Here is a 21173-nt window from a genome sequence, read left to right on the forward strand (position 1 = left end):
TTTCTTTCTTTCTTTCTTTCTTTCTTTCTTTCTTTCTTTCTTTCTTTTCTTTCTTTTCTTTCTTTCGTCTTTCTTTCGTCTTTCTTTCGTCTTTCTTGTCTTTCGGCTTTTAATGGCTGGAGAAGTAATGTAAAAAGAACTCCAGATGGCCACAACTTGTCACCTAGTAAAAACATGGAATTCATAAATGAGCAGATCAGGAAAGTTTAAATTTAGGCAGAGGAAGACTTCTCCCCTCCCTGTATCTCTCCACAGCATGCAGGGTTATAAAATGATCAGAGATAAAGAGAAAAGGTCATTGAATTTGGTGAGAGGAGCTGACTGCCTCCTAGAGTACATTTGGTGAAAATTTATGAGGAAAGGGATGTGGTAATCAAGTTGATATGGGCCTGGGGGATGGAGTCAGTGCATATTGGTCATTCCTTGAGGAACTGGCTTGGAAAATAAAGAAAATGGTAATTGCAGCACCTGGATAAAGTTCGTATTTATTAAAAAACAGAGAACAATTGTAGTACCCCAAAGAATTCCCTTGTGCTGACCCTTTGTAGTCAGACTCTCCCTCCACCCCTAATCCCTGGCAACTATCCTTATAGTTTTTTTCTTCCTCAGAATATCATATAAATGGAATCATATAGTATGTAAAAGGCTAGCATAAATGGAATCATACAGTATGTAAAAGACCAGCTTCTTTCACTTGGCATAATGCCTATGTCAATTTAAAAAATATTTTAAAATGCAAAGAAGCCCCTGGCCCCCAAACAAACAAACAAAACAGGTGGGGCCTGAGAAGATGAATGTAGGGAAGGTGAGTTAGGAACACATGGATTTGTAAACAGACATTTATCTCATGAAGACTGTTTCAGTTCTCGTGAAAATTGGGTGAGCTGATCAGTGTTGAATGAGCGAGCGGTGGGAAGGATGGAGAGCGCTGGTGACCTGTACCCACCATGCCTCATCTTTGAACAGACTAGCCTTTTCTTCCTTCCCTGGCCTTTCCCACATCCCCCACCTCCTCTGGGGCGTGTGAGTGGGGGTAGAAATACACATTCAATATACACACACGTAAATCCATGTATCTCCATTTTCATGGCAGAAGCATTTCATTTATAGAGAAGTCACGGGCGCATACCTGTTTCAACTTCAGACTTCGTTGAGGGTTGTCACATGGCGTGTGATGACACCAGGTCTTGTAATCTAGAGCCGTACACTCGTTTCTCAGTCCAAGGTTTATTTTGCAAAATTGTCCTTTCTAAATTTTGTATCATTTTCCTTTGAGTTAATAGGAGTTTAAAAACTGAGAGTGAAAAATTATAGAATGTAAAAAATTGAACTTCTGATATCTAGAATTGGAATTTTATGTAAAATATTAGTAATTAGTAATATTTGTACATAGCTTCTATACTTTGTCTTTTGGTAGTGTTGATTTATTTTGCAAATTAAGTTATAATTTTATTATAAAAGCACTTACTAATCTCATACTCACTGATTCTTCTCGATACTTTTTCCTTTTTCATTAGGAATTAACTGGCGTTTGTTTTCCTTGTTTTTTTCCTTGGTGTGATATCAATGCATAGGTGATACCATTTCCCACAAAAAGGAAATAGCAGGTGGGGTTTCTTGGGACATTTATCACATTTATCAACTATTACCTTCACCTAACTATTTTTCACCCATGATGATTAATGTGTTCATGTCCTCATATATGTTGACCACATAGTCTGCTGATGACATAATTTATAGGGAGATGTAAGAGGTTGTTACCATATACCAAAGGTCTTCAAAAGAGAGTGAAGCATTCTATTGCAGGTTACTGTTGGTACTAGCATGGGAGTTATTAGAGAGCCAACATATTACTCTTCTGCCATAAAGAGATTTTATTGTATCTTGCATTTGTCTGGAAGGCAATTACCTGGTACTTTTCATATATCTAGAAGTCAGAATATAAGCCCTCAGAGTGGTCAAAATTTGCTAAAGTAAATATGAAGAACCTTGTGCCTACTCCATGACAGGTGCTTTATATATATTGCTTTATTAGACTCCACATTAATCTTATGTGGTCCTCATTGCTGTCACATTTTACAGAAGAGGCAATTGAAGGTTTAGACATCTAGAGCTGGGGTTTCAGCTTGGGTTTGTGTGTCCCTCAAGATCCTCATTCTGAGTCCTGTTACTCCTATATTCAGGCATTCAGTATTTTTTTCAGTACCTACTTCTGACAGGCCCCAGGTGTCCAGGATTAAAGACAGATATACAGAGTCCTAAGGAATTCCTCTCTCTGTTTTTTTGGGCTGCAGTATATAAGAAAGAGCCTAAAAGAGATACGGCTTGATGACAAAGACACAGTATATCTCATCTAGTGCTGTGTCCACAGGGCAGCTCCTAGCTGGAGCTCAGTAAATACATGTGAATGACATTACTGAGACGTCAGTAGCTTAACTAGGAGAGAAAATGAAGTACAGAAAAGATATAAAAGGAAACAGAACTGTCTTGGACCATTTAGTGTTTGACTAAGCAGTTGCATTCCTCCAGTGGCCCCATGGAGCATGAGGAGCCTTCAGTGTGTGCCTGCTCATGCCCAGAATGAGGATGTAGGGCCGCTGAGTGACTCAGGTGACCTGGGCTCTACTCCATAGGGGGAAAGTCGCCCATGAACGGGACACCCTTTTTAAAGAACAAGGAAGTATGCAAAACATTTTAGAAACATTTCCATTAAAACTGGCTCTTTACCCCTTAAAAGTATGCCAAAGGCGTTTAACCTTCAGTAGTGTGGAAAAATCACACAGGTGGAGGAGCTCTTTCCCTAATGATACTGGATAAAGGGATATTACATAATATAATTTGTTTTCTTTTCCCTGATAAATTTTAACATTAAATTTTCATACCAAATGAATCTTTAAAAATTCAAGTTATATTCTTTGGGAGATACCTTATGAAGTATTCTCTGTAGTAGTATATGGCATATAAAAATCTGTAGTACTGGAACAGTTGGGTAGATTGCATAAAATAAGAAAATGTTTTTTGATTAATTTCATTTGAAAGAGTTATGATGTGTTGAAATAATTCATATTTGGAGTGTCATTTAGTATCTGTAAGGAAAAAAAATGGAGAAATTAGGAAACTATTGAAATGATTTCAATTTCATCATTCAGCAGCATCGATGCGCTACTTTCTTGTTCCAAGTATGTATATTAACAGTGATGTTTTGCCTTACAGCTTTTCTGGGAGAAGAGGCTACAAGGACTTAGTGCATCAGATGTAACAGAACAAATTATAAAAACCATGGAACTACCTAAAGGTCTTCAAGGTATTATCCAAATCCAGTTGAGCAGTACCCTGTGTGCCAGGCTCTGTGTTAGATGCTGTGGAGTCAGAAATGATGAAGACAGGGTCTTTACTTTGGGGGATCGTATGCCTTGCTGGATGATGTCCCTTTTGTGTTTTAATAAACCCAGGGAAAACATATCTGAAAAGCTTGTATGTTTCAGGGATGCTTCAGATTTTTTTGTTTTAAAATTTTGGCTTTAGGTTGGGTTCATCATATAAATTAACCCGTGTGCTGCTTTTAGAACCAAATGCAGCTGAGTGGTGCAGCTGAGTGGCAGTTTCTTAAGCTCCCCGCTCAGAGCAGTGTCTGGCTGGAGCACTTGGCTTTTTCACTCTTCATCTTAGCGGAAGGACAGCCAGCAACTCTTTTGCCTCTCCCTGCACAAACTGCTGTGGCCTGTAGCTGTGGGAACAGGTGCACCTTGGTCCAGTAACAGTAGCAAGTGGGGTCTGGGGTGGAGAACTCAGTTACCTAGGGTGCCTGTTGTGTCACATGTTAATTCCAATTCCAGAGCAGCGTTATTTCTCAAGCATTAGAACTTCAGCTTCTAAATGTTGATAGTGTGGATTGCTCAAAAATTCTCCTCCTTCATGGTTAGAACATTGTGTCATTCCTCTGTGTTCTTGAAAAGTATTGCTTTAACTGGTTTAGTTAATTTAGGACTTTAAGCAATGCATTTAAATGTGGCCATGTTGCCAGTCTCCTACAAGTAGTCAGCCATTATTAATTCTATTAACTGGGATTTTTGTTTGGTATTTGAAAAATGATGTGAAAGCTGCAGGTAGAGCATGCTTGCATCGGCTTTTCCTTTGAAGTCCCAAAACAAAGAAAAGTGTTGAGATGTTGCTAGAAATTAATGTTAAAACCTACAAGAAAAACTATTCTGGGACTCTGGGGATCCATTAATAGGGAAACTTGGGTATAATGTGACTTTAGAACACATTTAGATCATTAAAATAATTGACCTTGCTTGAGGAAATGTAGCCAACTTTAAAAAAGTTTCGTACCTTGGAAAATGTATTTTGAAGTTGTGTTAAAGTTTTATTAAAATGCTCGGCCATTTTGTTACTATTTTTTTTCTTTGGCGAGTGAGGGGCAGAGGGAGAGAGAGTGAAGCGTCTCTGCGCCGGGCTCTCGGAGCCCACATGGGGCTCCATCCCACGACCCTGAGATCGTCACCTGAGCCGAAACTAAGAGCCAGATGCTTAACTGCGCCAGCGAGGCGCCCCTTGTTACTATTTCTTTTAATCTTAATTCTTTGGTATAGAGTAACTATGAAGTAGATCCGATATTATCCTTTACTTCTTTGGCTTGTGTCAGTTTTAAATATATGATCCCAAACAAACATAAAAATATCAGTAGTTTTAGGTTACGTAAGATTTGCTTAGCCCATCCTGACATTTCCTAAAATTTAGCTGGTGTGTATTTCTACTTGCAGGAGTTGGTCCAGGTAGTAATGACGAGACCCTCTTATCTGCTGTTGCCAGCGCTCTGCACACGAGCTCTGCACCAATCACAGGGCAGGTTTCCTCGGCCGCTGTGGAAAAGAACCCGGCTGTTTGGCTGAACACCTCTCAACCCCTCTGCAAGGCTTTCATTGTCACAGACGAAGACATTAGGTAAGGCGGTTTAACGGAACTTCAAAAACCTGTTCATTCCATTGGATACGTTGTATACTGCCTCTTCCTTTCTGTGCCACATCTAGTAAGTGATACATCAGTCAGTAAGTTACACTTTTTTTTTTTAACAGATCTTTTGTGAAATTAACAGAAGGTGATATAGAACGTTTAAAACAGATACATGCGGGGCGCCTGGGTGGCTCAGTCGTTGAGCGTCTGCCTTCGGCTCAGGTCATGATCCCAGGGTCCTGGGATCGAGCCCCGCGTCGGGCTCCCTGCTGCTCAGGAAGTCTGCTTCTCCCTCTCCCACTCCCCCTGCTTGTGTTCCCTCTCTCGCTGTGTCTCTCTTTGTCAAATACATAAATAAAATCTTTAAAAAAAGATAAAATAAAACAGATACATGCTTGGAAAAAGGAGTAGGTATCATGGTTGTATCTGAAGGACCCATCAGTTGTACTCTGTCCACATTGTTACTGAGTGTCTTTAGGCTTTGGCGTTCTCTGCCTTTCTGCTCTAAAGAATCCCTTTCATTCAGTGATGCCTTTTGTGACTGCTTCCTGCATTGGTTTGTCTGCAAACCAGTCTCTCTTTAAAGCAGATCACAACCATGCTGTTTTAAGCTGAGCTGTGTTTTTAGAGTTCAGTTTGCTTATCTCGATTATGTTTACTCTCTTAAGCTCAGTTTAGAGATTTATTTATCTCTGCTTCATCTTGCTTTAAGTAAAGATTTAAGGTGGCTTCAAAGACACACACATGAGCGCGCGCGCACGGACGCGCGCGCACACACACATTAAAGCCAGATGAGAAGCAAATAGCAAAGGGTAAAGCATAAAGCAATAAAGCAGAGTCAGGAGTAAGGAGAGGACACAAGCTACATCTCTTAACATCTTTTGCTTTCTAAGACGGGGCCACAGATTTGGTTTTTAGTAGCAAATAGTGAAAAGAAAACATACAACTCTGATAATGCCTAGAAAAATATAAGCAAACCATTGCTCGAAAGAAGCAGACTATTTCAGATATTAAGACCAGAAAGAAATCCTTATATGGGATTAATGAACTTGAGTATCATTACCTTATAATGAGACTGTAGTGTATTGTATTTTCTTTAAAAATAGGACAGTGTGTATACTTCACTATTTCTACCCTCTGAATGTTAAATCAAGTTTTACTGGAGTATTATTCCTAGACAAAACCAGCAGGTGGCACTTTTGAATCATAATTTTAAAATATGTTTTATATTTGTATTTTTTTCTAAATCCATAAAAAGTTGGCATGAAAATGTTTTTAAATGAATGAGTCTAGCTAGGTTTGTAATTGGAAAGCCCTTCCTGGGTTTTAAAGTAGTTCCTTTCGCAAAGATGTAACATGGCTCAAAGTTGTATTCATGTGTATTGATTGTATGGAATTTATGATCAGTTTTATTTTTAAGGAAAAAATGTAAAATCAAGGGGAGGAATCAGCTTGCTCTTTGGCTTATTCTTAACCTCGAGGAAGGAAAGTCCTCTGGAGACAAGTTCTTACCTGTCTTGGAATGAATACCCAGTTAATCAGCAGGGGGTCTGCCAGGTCATCATGGGTGTTGACTGAGGGCTTCTGAGTGATGTCATGGGAATGCTGATGGCTTCAACAGCAGATCTTTTGATAGTAGAGGAAAATATCTCAAAGCCAGATCTGCATGATTTCCTTTTAGGGTAAACTTGTTTAACAAATTGTCCATTTGATTTAATTGTCATAACAGAAATTATTAAGCAAACATTTCTTGTTGAATTAGTGCAGGTTCAAAATAAAAATTACTGCAAATGGAATTGTTACCCTTTCTGTAATTGTGCAGCCAATATTCTGTTTGTATTAAACCTTTAACTAAAGATCTCAGTATTAAGTATATATATTTTTCAGCATATTTGATAATATTTTCATCCATAGATGTATTTGGGGTTTTTTAAAGTAGTCTCCATGCTCAGCATGGAGCCCAAGGTGGGGCTTGGACTCATGATCCTGAGATCAGGATCTAAGCTGAGATGGAGTCAGCCTCTTAACATACTGGGCCACGTAGGCACCCCCTGTATTTGTTTTTGTTTTTTAGATTTATTTATTTTAGAGAGAGAGAGAAAGTGTGCGCACACACTCTTGCATGCACAAGCAAACGGGAGGGGCAGAGGGAGAGGGAGAGAATCCCGAGCAAACTCCCTGCTAAGCTGGGAGCCAGAGGTGGGGCTCGGTCTCACAACCCAAGATTAAGATCTGAGCTGAAATTAAGAGTCCGTCTGAGCCACCCCGGTGCCCCTATATTCGTTTTTTAATACAAGTAACAAGTTCTCACAAACTTAACAGCCTAAAGCAACACCCAACCACTCACAATTCCATAGGCTGGAAGCCGGGGCCAGACACCACTGGATTCTTTTCCCAGGGTCTTACGAGGCTGAAACCAAAGTGTCAGTTGGACTGCATTCCCTTCTGGAGCATAGGGTACTCTTTAAAGCTCTTTTGATTGTTGCAGAATTCGTTTCCTTTTAGTTGTAGGACTGGGGGCCTCTGGGTATCTTGCTGGATGTGGGATAGGGCGGTTCCCAGCCTTTAGAGGCGCATAGCAGTTCTTTGCCCTGAGGTCCCCTCCACATTCCCTCTCCAACTTCTTTCAGGAAGGACATAGCCCCTTTTAAGAGTTTTTCTTATTAGGTCAGGCTCTCTGGGGTAACCTCTTTTGATTAACTCAAGGTCCATTGATCAGTAACCTTGTCATGGAGGGACCTCCCAGTCCATTCACCAGTTCTGCCTGCTTTTGAGGGGAGGGAATTATACAAGGAGTCTATCCAGGGCCAGGGACTATGTTAGAATTCTGCCTGCCCCGATGGGCAAATGCTTTAATTTCAGGTTCCATAAGTATGGAAAGTAATGCTCAAGACAAATGAGAATCAAGGCAAACTTTAGAGTTTTAGGACATACCTCTCCAGCCAAAAGCACCATTTGCTCTCTTTTTTTCCTAACGGGATTACTCTAGGGCACTTGTGCAGATTCTCATACTCTCTTATCAGGAGTGAGATTGCTCATGAGACTGATATGCCATTTGTCATAAACCCTGAGTCATGAGGCCAGAAGCAAGACTAACTATGTAAGAAATAAACAATGTGTTCTTGACCCTGGTCCAGCGACATGAAAATCTGTTCATCTCCAGGTTCTTTTTATATGACAAAGGCTAGACTACTCCATGACGGCCCCCCTCTTTGTTGAAGAGTGGAAGCCTATACGTTTTAACTCCTTGTGCTGTTTTGGACTTTGGTAAAGACATCAAACGTTTTTGTGGCTCTACAACTTACGTTAGCTTCTCATCTTGGATATGGTCTCATGAGATACACAGATCGGCTGGAATCTAGTAAATGTAACTTTACAAGTGGCTGAGGACACAAGAAGTACATACTCAGTGAATCTCAGCATCGACTTCCAGAATGTTGCCCTCCCACTGTTCTGTGTTCCCAGGTTCGAGGCAGTGCTGTGCTCTGTTTTCCTCAATATTGCTAGAGAAAATGACTTTTTTCCCCCACTTTGGAGCCCTCAGTATTCCCTGTTGTGTCTCTTATTTGTCACTGGGCTGTTCCGTTTCCCACTCTACATCCATCCTGTCCGCCTTTCCTCTCGTCTCAAGAGGCGATTTGTCCCGCTTTCTAGCCAGGGGTAACCCTTCCGCCTGTACCTCTGCTTCTTTCCCTTTCTTGTTTTTATCTAAGACTCTTACGTTCCCGTGTTCTCCCTTCTCTTGTGTTTCTTCTTGGCCTCCCCCCTTGTCTCTGGATATGAATTGCTATTTACCATCTTGGCTCATTAGAACTATTTTAGGAATCCCTCTCTTGTACTGTCTGGGAGCGACTCTGAATTTTTTTCTGATTTTTAAACTTAAAGTACATAGCAGTAGACTTTTTTTCCTGTGCTTTGTTTCCCATCAAATGGTTCAGAACCTTTTTTTTTTTTTAATGACTTGGCATTATTAACTTTCACTTTTGAGGTTCCACTGCAGTCCCCAAGACAGAGAGAAACTTGTGGCATGTTCTTAACTACTCCGCTCATCTCAAAGAGATGCTGTTCAGTTTCTCTCCTTGGGACATAGGATCATGTGGTCTTGGCTTCTCCAGGATGGCTGGCTGCCAGCACGACTGGGAACCTGGGAGAGAGCTCTGTCTGTCTTTCCCCAACATAGCCATAGAATGCCAAACTCAATCATGCCCCCACTTCGTCCATCTCTCTGCTTCGTTGAAAAAAATCCCTTCTTTATTTTCCATATAACTTCTTTCTTTTATCCCTGCTTTCAAGTTATTTCTAATATCCTTTAGAGCAATAACCCCAAATCTTTACATACTTGAAATTTTTGAAGTTGAAGAAAAAGTCACTGAGATAAATCTGCTCCTACCAGAATTCTCTGAGAGGTGTGGGATACCTGCCTGTCTGAATATTCCTGTTTTTGGCAAGGCTCACCTCCTGTGCAGTTTGGTTTTTTGGGCATAGGAGAAAGTCTTGCAAAGTCTCAGGAGAAGGAATGTATTCTTCTCGGGAATTTTCATGATTTTGAACTGAAGATAGACTGTAGTACCAGCGGCACGCTTCCCTTACTTGCCAGATGATCAGTGTATGTTTACTCTTTTGTAAAAGGAAACAGGAGGAGCGAGTACAGCAAGTACGCAAAAAATTGGAAGAAGCACTGATGGCAGACATCTTGTCGCGAGCTGCTGATACAGAAGAGATGGATCTGGAAATGGACAGTGGAGATGAAGCCTAAGAATATGATCAGGTAAACTGAGAGCAGAGAGGGAGAAACTTGGAGCTGAAGGTGTTTTGTTTTCTTGCTTTTGCCCTTGGTCGCCTGCCTCAGCAGAATATAAAATAGCTTCTCCACTGAAGAGCTGGGCAGGTACTGTTGTTTGGTTTCCTCTCTATTTGGGAATTCTGCCCTTTTGTTCTGTTGATGTGAAGACATTCGCAGCCCTGCAGCCACTTGCAAGGGATCTAACCTCCTTCTTTAGTGCCAGGTGGAAAACCTGCAAGGTGTCCTTAGACACAATCAGGGGAAGAGAAAAAGGACTCTGCCAGGTAGGGGGAGGTGGCTGCAGGAGATGAAGGTGCCTGTCATCCCCACCACGCTGTCTTTCTGGCGTCTGTTGTCCCCTCTTTAAAGTTACGGCTGTAAAGTAGGCAAAGTCCCTTTCTTTTTCTAGGTTCTCTCTAGCACGGGCTTGATGCAGAAAGAATGGGAAGGGCATTTTATAAGACAATAAATACTTTACCACATACAAACTTGGACCCTATTGTGAACTCACATGAGTGTCATAGGCTCTGTCCTGATGGCTCTATTTTCTCTTTAGGTGGTTGTGGTCAAGTCCCCAAGGGCTCGTGCAGCACCTTGCTTTCCAACTGCCATCCTGCTTTGTTTTGGCAGGTCTTGTCTTACTCTGTGCCCCACATAAGCCGATTATTTATTTGTGTCCTTTGAAGCCAAAACTGAGGGGCCTCAGGGAGAGAAAGAGAAATAGAGAACGAACAGAGTGAGTTAGAGTCCTAACTCCTAGTTGTTTTGGAACCTGTCTTCCCTGTCCCTTTCAGTCTGGGGACCTGCCCCTCATCCCACTAGTCATTCTTGCATTCAGTGCTAGTCCTGGGGACACAGTGGTGGCACGGTCACACAGGCCCTGTGCTCACAGAACTTACCGTATAGTTGTATTGGCCAGATGCTCACTAACTCCATAATTGCCAACTGTGATAAGTGCTACAAAGGAAAAGCAGAAGTGCCCCGAGAGGGGAGCAGATATGATGTGAAGGGTGTCCAGAGCCTCTCTGAGGAGGTGACATTTAGGTGGAGCCTTGAGGGCAAGCAGCAGTAGGCCAAAGTTTGGGTAAAAAGTGTTCCCATCAAAAGAAACAGCAAGGAGAAGTTGCTGTCTTTAGGGAACAAAGAAGAGATCTTCACAGTTGGAATGTAATCTGGGGAGGGTTGGGAGAAAATGTGGAGAGGTAAATCTAATCATGCTGCGCCTTGTGGGTTACTGGTTAACATCAAAGCAGTGGGAATCCACTGAAGGCTGAGGAAGGTGATCAGATGTGCTTATTTATAAGATCCTTGCAGCCGCCCCCTGAGACAGAGGATGGGGGCAGGGAGAGCCTGGAAGCGGGGTGACCACTGAGGAGGCCGTTATAGTTTGGCAGCGAGAGGGACAGTGGCTTCACAGGGGTGTTGGCAGTGAGTGCAGAGAAAAAGAGGTAAAGCAAAGGTCCACTGGAGATTTATTTGGAGATAGAATCGAGTTGATCAGGTGACTGATTAGAAGTGATGGAGAGAGTGGCCGGGATGACTCCAGTTTTTCACTGGAGCCACGGAGGGGACGGCCAGGGGCCTCTTTGGTACAGGCACAGACAGGGTACTGTGTGCGGGGAGGCTGAGTTCATGGTTCACACAACCGTCCCTCCCCATCAGTGCCTTTGTGGGAGTTCAGGGAGCGGCTCATGCCGCAGGGATAAGAAACTAGGTAATAATTTGAATGCCTCACATTATATATTCAGTGACAGCATCACCATTTGGTGACCATTTCCTGAACACACAGAACTGTTGGAGTCCAGTTCAGTGCTATTTTAAGTTTTTTTTTCCCCCTTATTGAGCACAGGAAGGCGCCATGTTGATTTCGAATCTTGGTTTCTACTCTGGCAAGGGTGTGTTTTATGGGCTCTGACGAGTGTGCTTGCTCTGTGTCAGGTCCTTCGGGGGGGAACCTGAAGCGTGTTTCTTCAGTCGGGGGGCTTCAGCCTCGCTGTCCCTGGGGCGCGGGCTAGCCATCGGGGGGTGGGGGCTGTGTCTGTGCTGCTGCGGAAGCGACTCTAGGGAGACCCTCCTCTTTTCAGAGCTTTTTAGCTTTTTGTTGTTTCTCAGACTTTTCTCCTGAAAACAGTTTAAGATAGTCAAGGATCATTTAACTGAGGTTTCACTAGACCCTTGCTTACTTCACAGATTGCTTTGCAGATGGATATCAAGGCAGCGCCCTAATTTAGGTGAGCAAGCCTGGGTTTCAGGGACTAGGCACTTTGCTCATCTAAAAGCCGGCATTGCTCACTCCCTGGCACAAATGTGGTAACTGGTGGGAACAAACTCACTAACATGGAGTGATTAGAGTTTTTTTTTTTTTTTTAAGATTTTATTAATTTATTTGAGAGAGAGAGAGAGAATGAGAGATGAGAGCACGAGAGGGAAGAGGGTCAGAGGGAGAAGCAGACTCCCTGTCGAGCAGGGAGCCCGATGCGGGACTCGATCCCGGGACTCCAGGATCACGACCTGAGCCGAAGGCAGTCGCCCAACCAACTGAGCCACCCAGGCGCCCTGGAGTTTTAATATGTACTTAAAATAGCCATTATTTTGGCATGTTGGGTAGAGAGAGATTCATAGTATGTGTATCACATTCTAAACTTGAGAATGGTATTATTAGACCAGGCTAGTAGACTTGAAGGTTGTGGAAGAATTAGAAGCACTTCTCAGTTATCAAAATTAAATTTGCCTAATTGACTCACTTTACACCTAAAGTCTAAACCAGAGCACTGCCGTTTGACTTAATTAAGTGTTCATAATAACCTGTAGAATAGACAGGACTTGGCTTGACCAAAGGGTAGGCCATGGCCAACTTCATATGGCTAGTGAGAGATGGAACTGATACCACGTGGTTCCGTTTGGGTCTGTCAGCCTCGTCATGCAATGGTTCTCTCTCACGTTCCTTATTAGCAACGTGGGCCTTAGTTTATTTGTTTTATGTATGTCCTCAACAACAGGTTGAGATTTACTGTGTTAGTTAAAATTTTACAATCATAGAGGGGTACCCAGGTTATCAAAATTTTAAGAGTGTTTGCAAGAAGAAAACTGTAAAAACAAAGGTGTCAAAATATTTAGCTACAAATGAGATACAGGATCAGAGATATAAATAGTTCTGTCTGCAATTGCACCGTATCACTTCAGCCAGGTTAAATAATGAGAAAGCTTCAGTGCCTGTCACTCATAAATGCTCCGAAGTAAAATAAATTGTGGTTAGTAGATGTTTTCCTAAATTTTCTCAAAAATGTTTGGATTTGTCTGTGTCTATTACGGTTTTCTTTTTTATTTGTATGCCCTATGATTTCTCTTTTTGTGCAGGTTTAATTATAGATAGAAGATATTTGTGTTAGCATACAAAGCTGTCCATACGATTTCTCTGAAAATGAAATGAGTATAAATTTATTATTAAAGCACTTGAAATAATGAGGGGATATGTTGAACATTTTTTTTATGTACAAAGTGTCGTAACTAAATATTAAGGCTTTAAAAATGTGGTTCTAAGTAAAATTAAGCTTCTAACTACTTTTTAAAGTTCTGCTGACCTCACCTGAGAAATCATCACATTACTTAAGTTTGTTTGTTTTTCCTTACAGGTAACTTTCGACCAACTTTCCCCAAGAGCAAATTTCTAGAATTGAACAAAAAGCGTTTCCACTGGGTTTTGCCTGTAAGAAAAAAATGTACCCGAGCACATAGAGCTTTTTAATAGCGCTAACCAATGCCTTTTTAGATGTATTTTTGATGTATATATCTATTATTCAAAAAATGATGTTTATTTTGAGTCCTAGGACTTAAAATTAGACTTTTGTAATATCAAGCAGGACCCTTAAGATGAAGCTGAGCTTTTGATGCCAGGTGCAATCTACTGGAAATGTAGCACTTAACGTGAAATATTTGTTTTCCCCCCTGTTTTAATATGAACCGATCAGGAGTACCAAATAAATCTCCCAATTAAAGATTATTGTGACTTCACTGTATATAAACAGATTTTTATACTTTATTGAAAGAGGACACCTGTACATTCTTCCATCATCACTGTAAAGACAAATAAATGATTATATTCACAGACTGATTGGAACTCTTTCTGTTAAAGAGCACACATAATAAATAGCCACCCCCCCATTCCCCCCTCCCCCACCCTCCCCCCAGGATTCCTGATTTACAGTCAGCTGTGATCCCTGGGCCTTAGGTTTCAAATGGAGGTGGTGGAGAATAGCTCATCCATTTGCAGTTCGCCTCCGGAAAGCGAATTCTAAGTTGCCATCTAGCATGTGTGATGTTTTTTTTCCTTGCCCGTGACTAGTACGTTTGTTAGTTTTATAAAAATAAAGCGTTTTCTTCCCTTGGGCATGAGTGAGGTACATAAGTACCCTTCAGATGGTACTGGAAGGTCCATGTCTGTCGTTTTTTTCTAGGACACTTTGCATTTTCTAATGTCCACTGGCCCTACTGAGTTAACAGGTGCAGCTTAGACCCTTTGCCACAGAAAGAGGCAGCTTTCTAGACAGAGTTGCTTCATGAGCCAGATTGTAATACTTTACTCATCAGTACCCAGCCTCCACAGTATTAACGTTTTGTTGTCGTTGTTGAAACTCTTAAGTGTAACTTCATTCCCACTTAAATTCCTTGATACCTAATGACTAAAACTGGCACAACATTATTAAATGAGTTTTAAAATCAAAACATACTTAAGTTAATCTGATGCCAAGGAAAGGAGGGGGAGTGTTCATAAGCAAATTTAAACACATTTTGAGAAATAGTATCTTTCTATGGGAAGGGTTTATGTACTTCTTCACTCTGAGTTCTTTTAAAATTAGACCCAGAAATGATGTGGTCACCAGTGTGACCAATTCCATGTAAATGTCACCTGTACATTTTATTACGGCTACCTCCAGCACCCTTCCCATTCCTGAGGAAGGGAAAGAAAATAGTCAAAGCAATACAACTGGCTAGGTTGGCACTCTTGTCTCTCTGGACCTTATGCCAAACTACGTAAATAACACCTTTTTGGAATTCCTGATTTACGTCCAACTTGGGTCTTTGGGCCTTAGGCCACTAGTATCCTCCGAGTGGTCTCGCTGGCAAATGAGGTGGGGTGCTTGCAGACTCTGAGCAGACGATTGGCCTAGGAGGCCTGCTCTGGGCCCATCAAACTGCCCCAGTGGGGCTGGCAGTGGGAAGTTAATATTGATTTCTTTTTAAAAACTGGTGTGACTACTTAGAATGGATGTCCAAAGGCTTTTCTTAGACTCCCCCAAGTCCATGAGTTCTCTTTTGTAATCAGGCTTGGGGTAACTTCACCTTGGTGATCATATGTTCTTTTTACAAAGCTATCCAAGATAGACATGCTTTTATAAACAGCTTTTGTAAAAGCAAAAACACAATGTACACACATATACAACTTTGATTTTTGTTCCTATATCCTTTGCTCAGGTAGAGAACAAGGTATGAAAGCCATTACATGGTGTCCAACTGGGACCATCCCATAAATCCAGGTGTTCCCAAGATACCCACAGGACGACATGTCCAGAATTAAATTCATTATCTTAGCCCCCAAATCTATCATCATCTTGCATCCCCTAACTAGGGTAAAAGCAAGTCATCTGACCCAGTTGCTCAAGGCAGATGCCCATGAGTGATCCCAGATGCCACTCTTTTCCCTTGCCTCCACTGTTCCATCAGTCCTGTTAGAACTACTAAATGCACTTCTCACATCCATACCTCTTCTCTATTCCTGCAACCCACTGCCTTCCTACAAGCTCCTTTCCTCTCCTCTGGACTTTCAGGGGCTAACTTCCTTCCTTCCTTCCTTCCTTCCTTCCTTCCTTCCTTCCTTCCTTCCTTCTTCCTTCTTCCTTCTTCCTTCTTCCTTCCTTCCTTATGGTCCTCAAAGCAAATGTGACCATATCATTTCCATACTCAAAATTTCTCACTTCTCTCTGTAATTTTTAAGAATTATTTTAAGAATAATATTTTAAGAGTGAGCACTTTCCAATGAAGAAAACCTGTGTTTGAACCCTGATTTTGCCATTTGTGTGACTTGTCAGGTTACTTAATCTCTTTGAGCCTGTTCCTCCTCAGTGAAATAGGAATAATAATACCTACCTCATAGAGTCGTCGTGAGGACTAAGTGAGATACTGTTTATAAAGTGTTTAGCACAGTGCCTAGTGCATAGTGAGTGCTCCCGTTGGGGCTTGCTATTGTTATAACCCCTGCAGGTGTCTGTTTTATGTCACTTCCAAGAGGCATTTTCTAATAACTGTAACTACTCTCCACCCCCCATAATACTCATTTCCTGCCTCAGCACTCTGTTTATTTCCTTTGTAGAAATCTTCTAAATCTGTATTTATTTGTCAACTTTTTGTCTATCTCTCTACTAGAATGTAAGCTCCACGAGAGTGAGGATGTGTCTGTCTTGTTCCCTGTTACAACCCCAGCACTTAGCCTAGTGCCTGGCACATAGTAAGCACTTAATAAATGTTTGTTGAATAAATGGATGAATGATCAAAAGGCTCTTCATGATCTGATACCCGCCTATTTGTCTGGCTCATCCTGCCACTCTCCCCATTGTAGCTTCAGCTCAAGAAAAACTGCATTACTTGGTCCTTCGAAGTGCTCCTTGGGCCTCTGTGTCTTAGCACCTGTCATTTCCTTTGCCTGCCTGTCTACATGGCAAATTCCTGGTTACTGGTCAAGTCTCAGCTCAGTGGCTACCTCCTCTGTGAAGCTGTCCCTGATTTCTCCAGGCAGATGTTCTTCCCTCTTCCAAGTTCCCACTGCACTTTGTAAATACCTCCATGGAAGCACTTTACTGTATTGTATTGTAAATTTGTTTGCATGTCTGTTTCTACTTTTAGACTGTAAGCACCGTGAAAGCAGAGATTGCATCTTTTCATCTTAATGTCCCCAGAGCCTAGCACAGTGCCCAGCACATAACAGTTTTGTCAATAAATATTTGTTGAATGAATTTGTCAATGAACAAAGAGTCTTGCAGTTGGACAGGTGTTGCGAGACGTATGTATTATCAAGGAAAGGAATGCCCCTGGTGGCTTCCAGTGTATTTCTTTGTTCTAGAAAAGAGATCTAGAAAGCATTATGTAATCTCTCTGAATATAAGATTACTTGTTTGAATTTTAAAGATAAGTTGAATAATATAGATCTTCATAAATGATTGCAAACAATATCAAAAAGCTTTGTGATCTCTCAAATGCTACAAAGTCCAAAACAAATATTTGCACTATTAGTATTTCCATAGTAAATGCTATGCGAAAATGTACAGCAATAAATTTTGAAGCTTTAAAAATGTTTGTGTAAGTCATCTTCAATGACTTAATCCATGAAGGACTTCTCTGGCCCATGCTTCCTGGACACAAGGGGATTTAGACTGGGGTTTAGGTCTCCAGAGCTTTCGGAGCTTATTCAGTGACCTTACTTTCATTTACTGGGACAGTTGCTCCATCACAGGCGGGTATGTCTGCTGAACAGAAAGGACTGGAAGCTTCTCCACAGAAGCAGAGGGAGGCCACACTGGACCTTGTGAGGCTGTAGCCTCAACGCCCCTCGACAGCCAGAGCTGTCACAGATTCCCCATCCCGCCTGCCTTCACTTCGGGGATGCGGATGTGACCTCTGTACAAAATACACTCCACGGGCCCCTACTGAAGTTGCAGGTCCACAATGGCAGTTCCATCAGGTAGTCCCAATAGGATTTGCTGGGAATGGCTGTGGGATTGGGAACTGGAACAGTGAGCTATCATCCGTATGTCTCAGAGGGTCTGGGGTGGACTGCAAAAATTTAAGTTACACACTGATTTCTCTAGAAGGGCCTATCATATGTAAGTTACTTTGTCAGTTACTCAGCTTTTGTTTTTATTGCAGAAAGACAGAAGTTTTGTTTTCAAGATTTTGTTTATTTGGGGTGCCTGGGTGGCTTAGTCGTTAAGCGTCTGCCTTCGGCTCAGGTCATGATCCTGTGGTCCTGGGATCGAGTCCCGTGACGGGCTCCCTGCTCAGCCCTGCCTGCCACTTCCCCCTGCTTGTGCTTGCTCTCTAGCTCTGTCTGTGTCAAATAAATAAATAAAATCTTTAAAAAAAAAGATTTTATTTATTTGACAGAGAGAGACAGCGAGAGAGGGAACACAAGCAGGGGGAGTGGAAGAGGAAGAAGGAGGCTTCCCACTGAGCAGGGAGCCCGACACAGGGCTTGATCCCAGGACCCATGACCTGAGCCGGAGGCAGACGCTTAACGACTGAGCCACCCAGGCACCCCGAGACAGAAGTTTTTATTTCTTTTCTATAGCATCTCATAATTTATAGAACACTTTCACCCCCATTAATGTCATGTTTGAATTTTAACTTACATTTAAGCTATGTTATACGCACATGTTATCCCCATTTAAGAGTTGAGGAGTCTAAGAAGCAGACAAGTTAAATGACTTACTCAGGCCAGAAAGGTGCAGAGAAGGGAACTAGTATGCAGAGGTCTTCTGTTTCTAGAATGCCCTGCAACCTTCCAGTGCTCTTCCTCACTTGGGTTTCAAGCTGCATTTCTTTCTGTAACAGAGAACAACACAGTTTGGTTTATTAAGTACAGTGTGACTCTGGCCTGAAAGCTTATATAGGGCAGAGTGCTTTTTTATAGGAAACCTGCTTCTTTTATGTGGGAACAGTCAAAGCTTTTCCATTGATCTCTTCTGCTGAGCAATCTTTACTAGGATTAATTCTCTTTTATAGGAGGTGGGAACAGGTGCAGTTTCTTACTTAGTCACAGAATGTTGGGAGTTATTTTTCTCGGGGGGGTTAGCATTTTCCTTCTGCTCTAGTACGTTCAGCTTTTTGCTTCATAAGCCTGATGCTGTGAGAAGTCCAGCAGCAAGATGCAACTGGACCGTAGGCCCTGGGGAAAGGGGCTTTGAAGTGGGGGTTGTCTACAACATGCATCTTGGGCATGAATAAAAGCATTCACCAGGGGTGGGAAAAATATATGACCTTTTGTTATTTGTTTGTATCTCATCCTTTTGAGATCTAAGTTTTTGAGTGTTTTATTATATGCATAATGTATTAGTAGAGTAGTACATGTATGTAATTTATAAGTAAATACCCGAAAATAATTGGGATATATGCTTTTGTTTTTGAAAGGGATTATTATTTTTTTAAAGACTTATTTATTTTGGAGAGAGAGAGTGTGCGAGGTGGGGAGGGGCAGAGGGAGAGAATTTCAAGCAGACTCCCCACTGAGTGGGGGGCCCTATGCAGGCCTCGATCCCATAACCCATGAGATCATGACCCATGAGATTATGACCTGAACTGAAACCAACTGTCAGATGCTTAATGGACTGAGCCACCCAGGCGCCCCAGAAAGGGGTTTATTATTTAATTTTTTAAAAAAATATTTTATTTATTTGTCAGAGAGAGAGAGAGCACAAGCAGGGGGTGCGGCAGGCAGAGGGAAAAGCAGATTCCCTGCTGAGCAAGGAGCTCGATCCCAGGACCCTGAGATCAGGACCTGAGTCGAAGGCAGACGCTTAACCCACTGGGCCACCCAGTTGCCCCAGAAAGGGTTTATTATTAAAGGAGTTTTGAGACCACTACCTCAGTGTGGGACTCTTCATCTGGGCTTCATGTACGCCTGGAGTCAAGGAGCCTCCTCCTGCCATTGGATGCAAAGGTTTGTGATAACATGCCCCTAGCTCCTGTAAAATTCTCCATAGAGAATATGTATCACAGTGCCTGATATATGGTAAGCATTTTACAAGTGGTAGCAGCCCCTTCCCTCCAAACAAGCCTAGTGACTTTTTGGGGGACTAGAATCTGCTTTTTGAGGAGCTACTGTGAATTTTGATGACTGGACAAATAGTCCTTGGACCAAGAGAGAACCAAAGCGGGGAGTTTTGTGTGTTGGGCGATGGGGGGTGGGGGGGAGATAGATGATGAGCTGTCCCAGTGCCTTGTTAATCGCAGCATAATTTATACTGAAAGCCCTGGGACCCAACAATAGCTAGTTGTGTGAAAATAGAAACATTTGGAAACTTAAGGAGAAAGATACAAATGGCAACATGGTAGAAAATGCTGTTTATGGCTGGCATGAATGCCTTCTTTGAAAATCTTTCTTTCCCTCCCCTGCTTCCCCCAAAACATAGTCACTCAGTATAATGTTACAAGTGAGAAAACCAGAGCTGTATAGCTGTAACAGTTATTTTTATAAACTGTGGTGCTGCCTTGGAGCAAAGCAGATTTGAGTTTTCCTGAAGCTGGTATGAGAAGGGATGGATTAGTCACCTAACACTCGGCTAGGGGGACACACAGGGACTCAGTGCTCAAAACCCATTCCGCTTTCCTGGAACTTTCAATTCATTTAGGGAATAGTCACAATCTTTGTTCTTCTATTTTTTTTTTTTAAATAAAATCCAGTAGGCTCCACCACCATATCCTTAAAGACCAGTAGAGAGGCAAGAGGAAATGGGAGATGGGAGATCCCTACCTGATACGGAGGAATCTGGGGAAGAGATAAATGTGAAAGGAAGTAATCTATACTCTCACAAACATGTCCACTTAGTGCGCTCTCTTGTTAATTCAGATGTCTACACCTAAATTTAGATCATATCCTCAAATAGAAAAGGAAACCTCTTATCTTTTCCATTTCCTTATTTAACCATCTGTGGCAGGCACAGAAGGTTGGTTAACCCGCTAGCCATTCACGGATGTACTGGTGCGGCCCTTATGCTCCTAATTAAGATCTGATGCTTAGATCTTCAGCAACTATCATGTGACCTTGAGGAGACAAATATGAAGATGAAAAACCAACTCTGCCAGGAAGGTGGACTGGAAAACCAGCAAGAGCCCAGATTCTCAGTGATAATGTTAAATTCTTGGACCAGCTCTGATAATGTTAAATTCTTGGACCAGCTCTGATAATACCTCTTCTGGGCTTTTTGTTAAATCAATAATACCAACATGCAATGAATGAATCAATCTCTTTCTCTCTCTCTTTAAGCTATTGCTAACTGGTACATGCCCAAATTTTGACTTTGCTTTGCGTGCTAATATTCAATTAGTCACCGGGAGTCCTGTCAAGTCTTCTTTCTCATTATCATTTTTCTTAGGTTACTCATGTCAGGCTTTTGTTAACCCTGTCCAGGTTACTACAGTGACTTCTATTTGCTCTCCCTGCCTCTAACTTTTCCAGCCCCATGCCATTTTAAATATTGCTGCCGGGTCTTTCTCAAATGCCTTTAGATTATCTGATGTTCTGAGTCACATTTATAGTGGGTTTCTATTCTTTTGGACCAGGTCTGAATTCCTCAGATGACACTCTTGTCCTTGGTCTACACAGCTTACCTGTGGACACTCCCAGCTAAAGCCCTTAGTTAAAGATAGAGACACTCCTATCAAGTATGGC

The 21173-nt window shown here is 41.9% G+C and overlaps 1 protein-coding gene across 1 annotated transcript in view; it reads left to right on the forward strand.

The window, feature by feature from the left end:
- The window catches only part of MBD2 (methyl-CpG binding domain protein 2), a 67277-nt gene extending 53436 nt beyond the window's left edge, over positions 1 to 13841 (forward strand). Inside the window, exons 4-7 of the mRNA XM_025886367.2 lie at positions 3214 to 3304; positions 4764 to 4944; positions 9583 to 9721; positions 13369 to 13841. Of these exons, the coding sequence (XP_025742152.1) occupies positions 3214 to 3304; positions 4764 to 4944; positions 9583 to 9709 (399 nt within the window). The 3' untranslated portion in view covers positions 9710 to 9721; positions 13369 to 13841. The remainder of the gene's footprint in view (positions 1 to 3213; positions 3305 to 4763; positions 4945 to 9582; positions 9722 to 13368) is intronic.
- The last annotated feature ends 7332 nt before the right edge of the window (positions 13842 to 21173 follow it).

This window comes from Callorhinus ursinus, unplaced genomic scaffold, assembly GCF_003265705.2.
Source record: "Callorhinus ursinus isolate GAN/ISIS: 27379988/994484 unplaced genomic scaffold, GSC_fseal_2.0 scaffold11, whole genome shotgun sequence".
NCBI classification, from domain to species: Eukaryota; Metazoa; Chordata; class Mammalia; order Carnivora; family Otariidae; genus Callorhinus; species Callorhinus ursinus.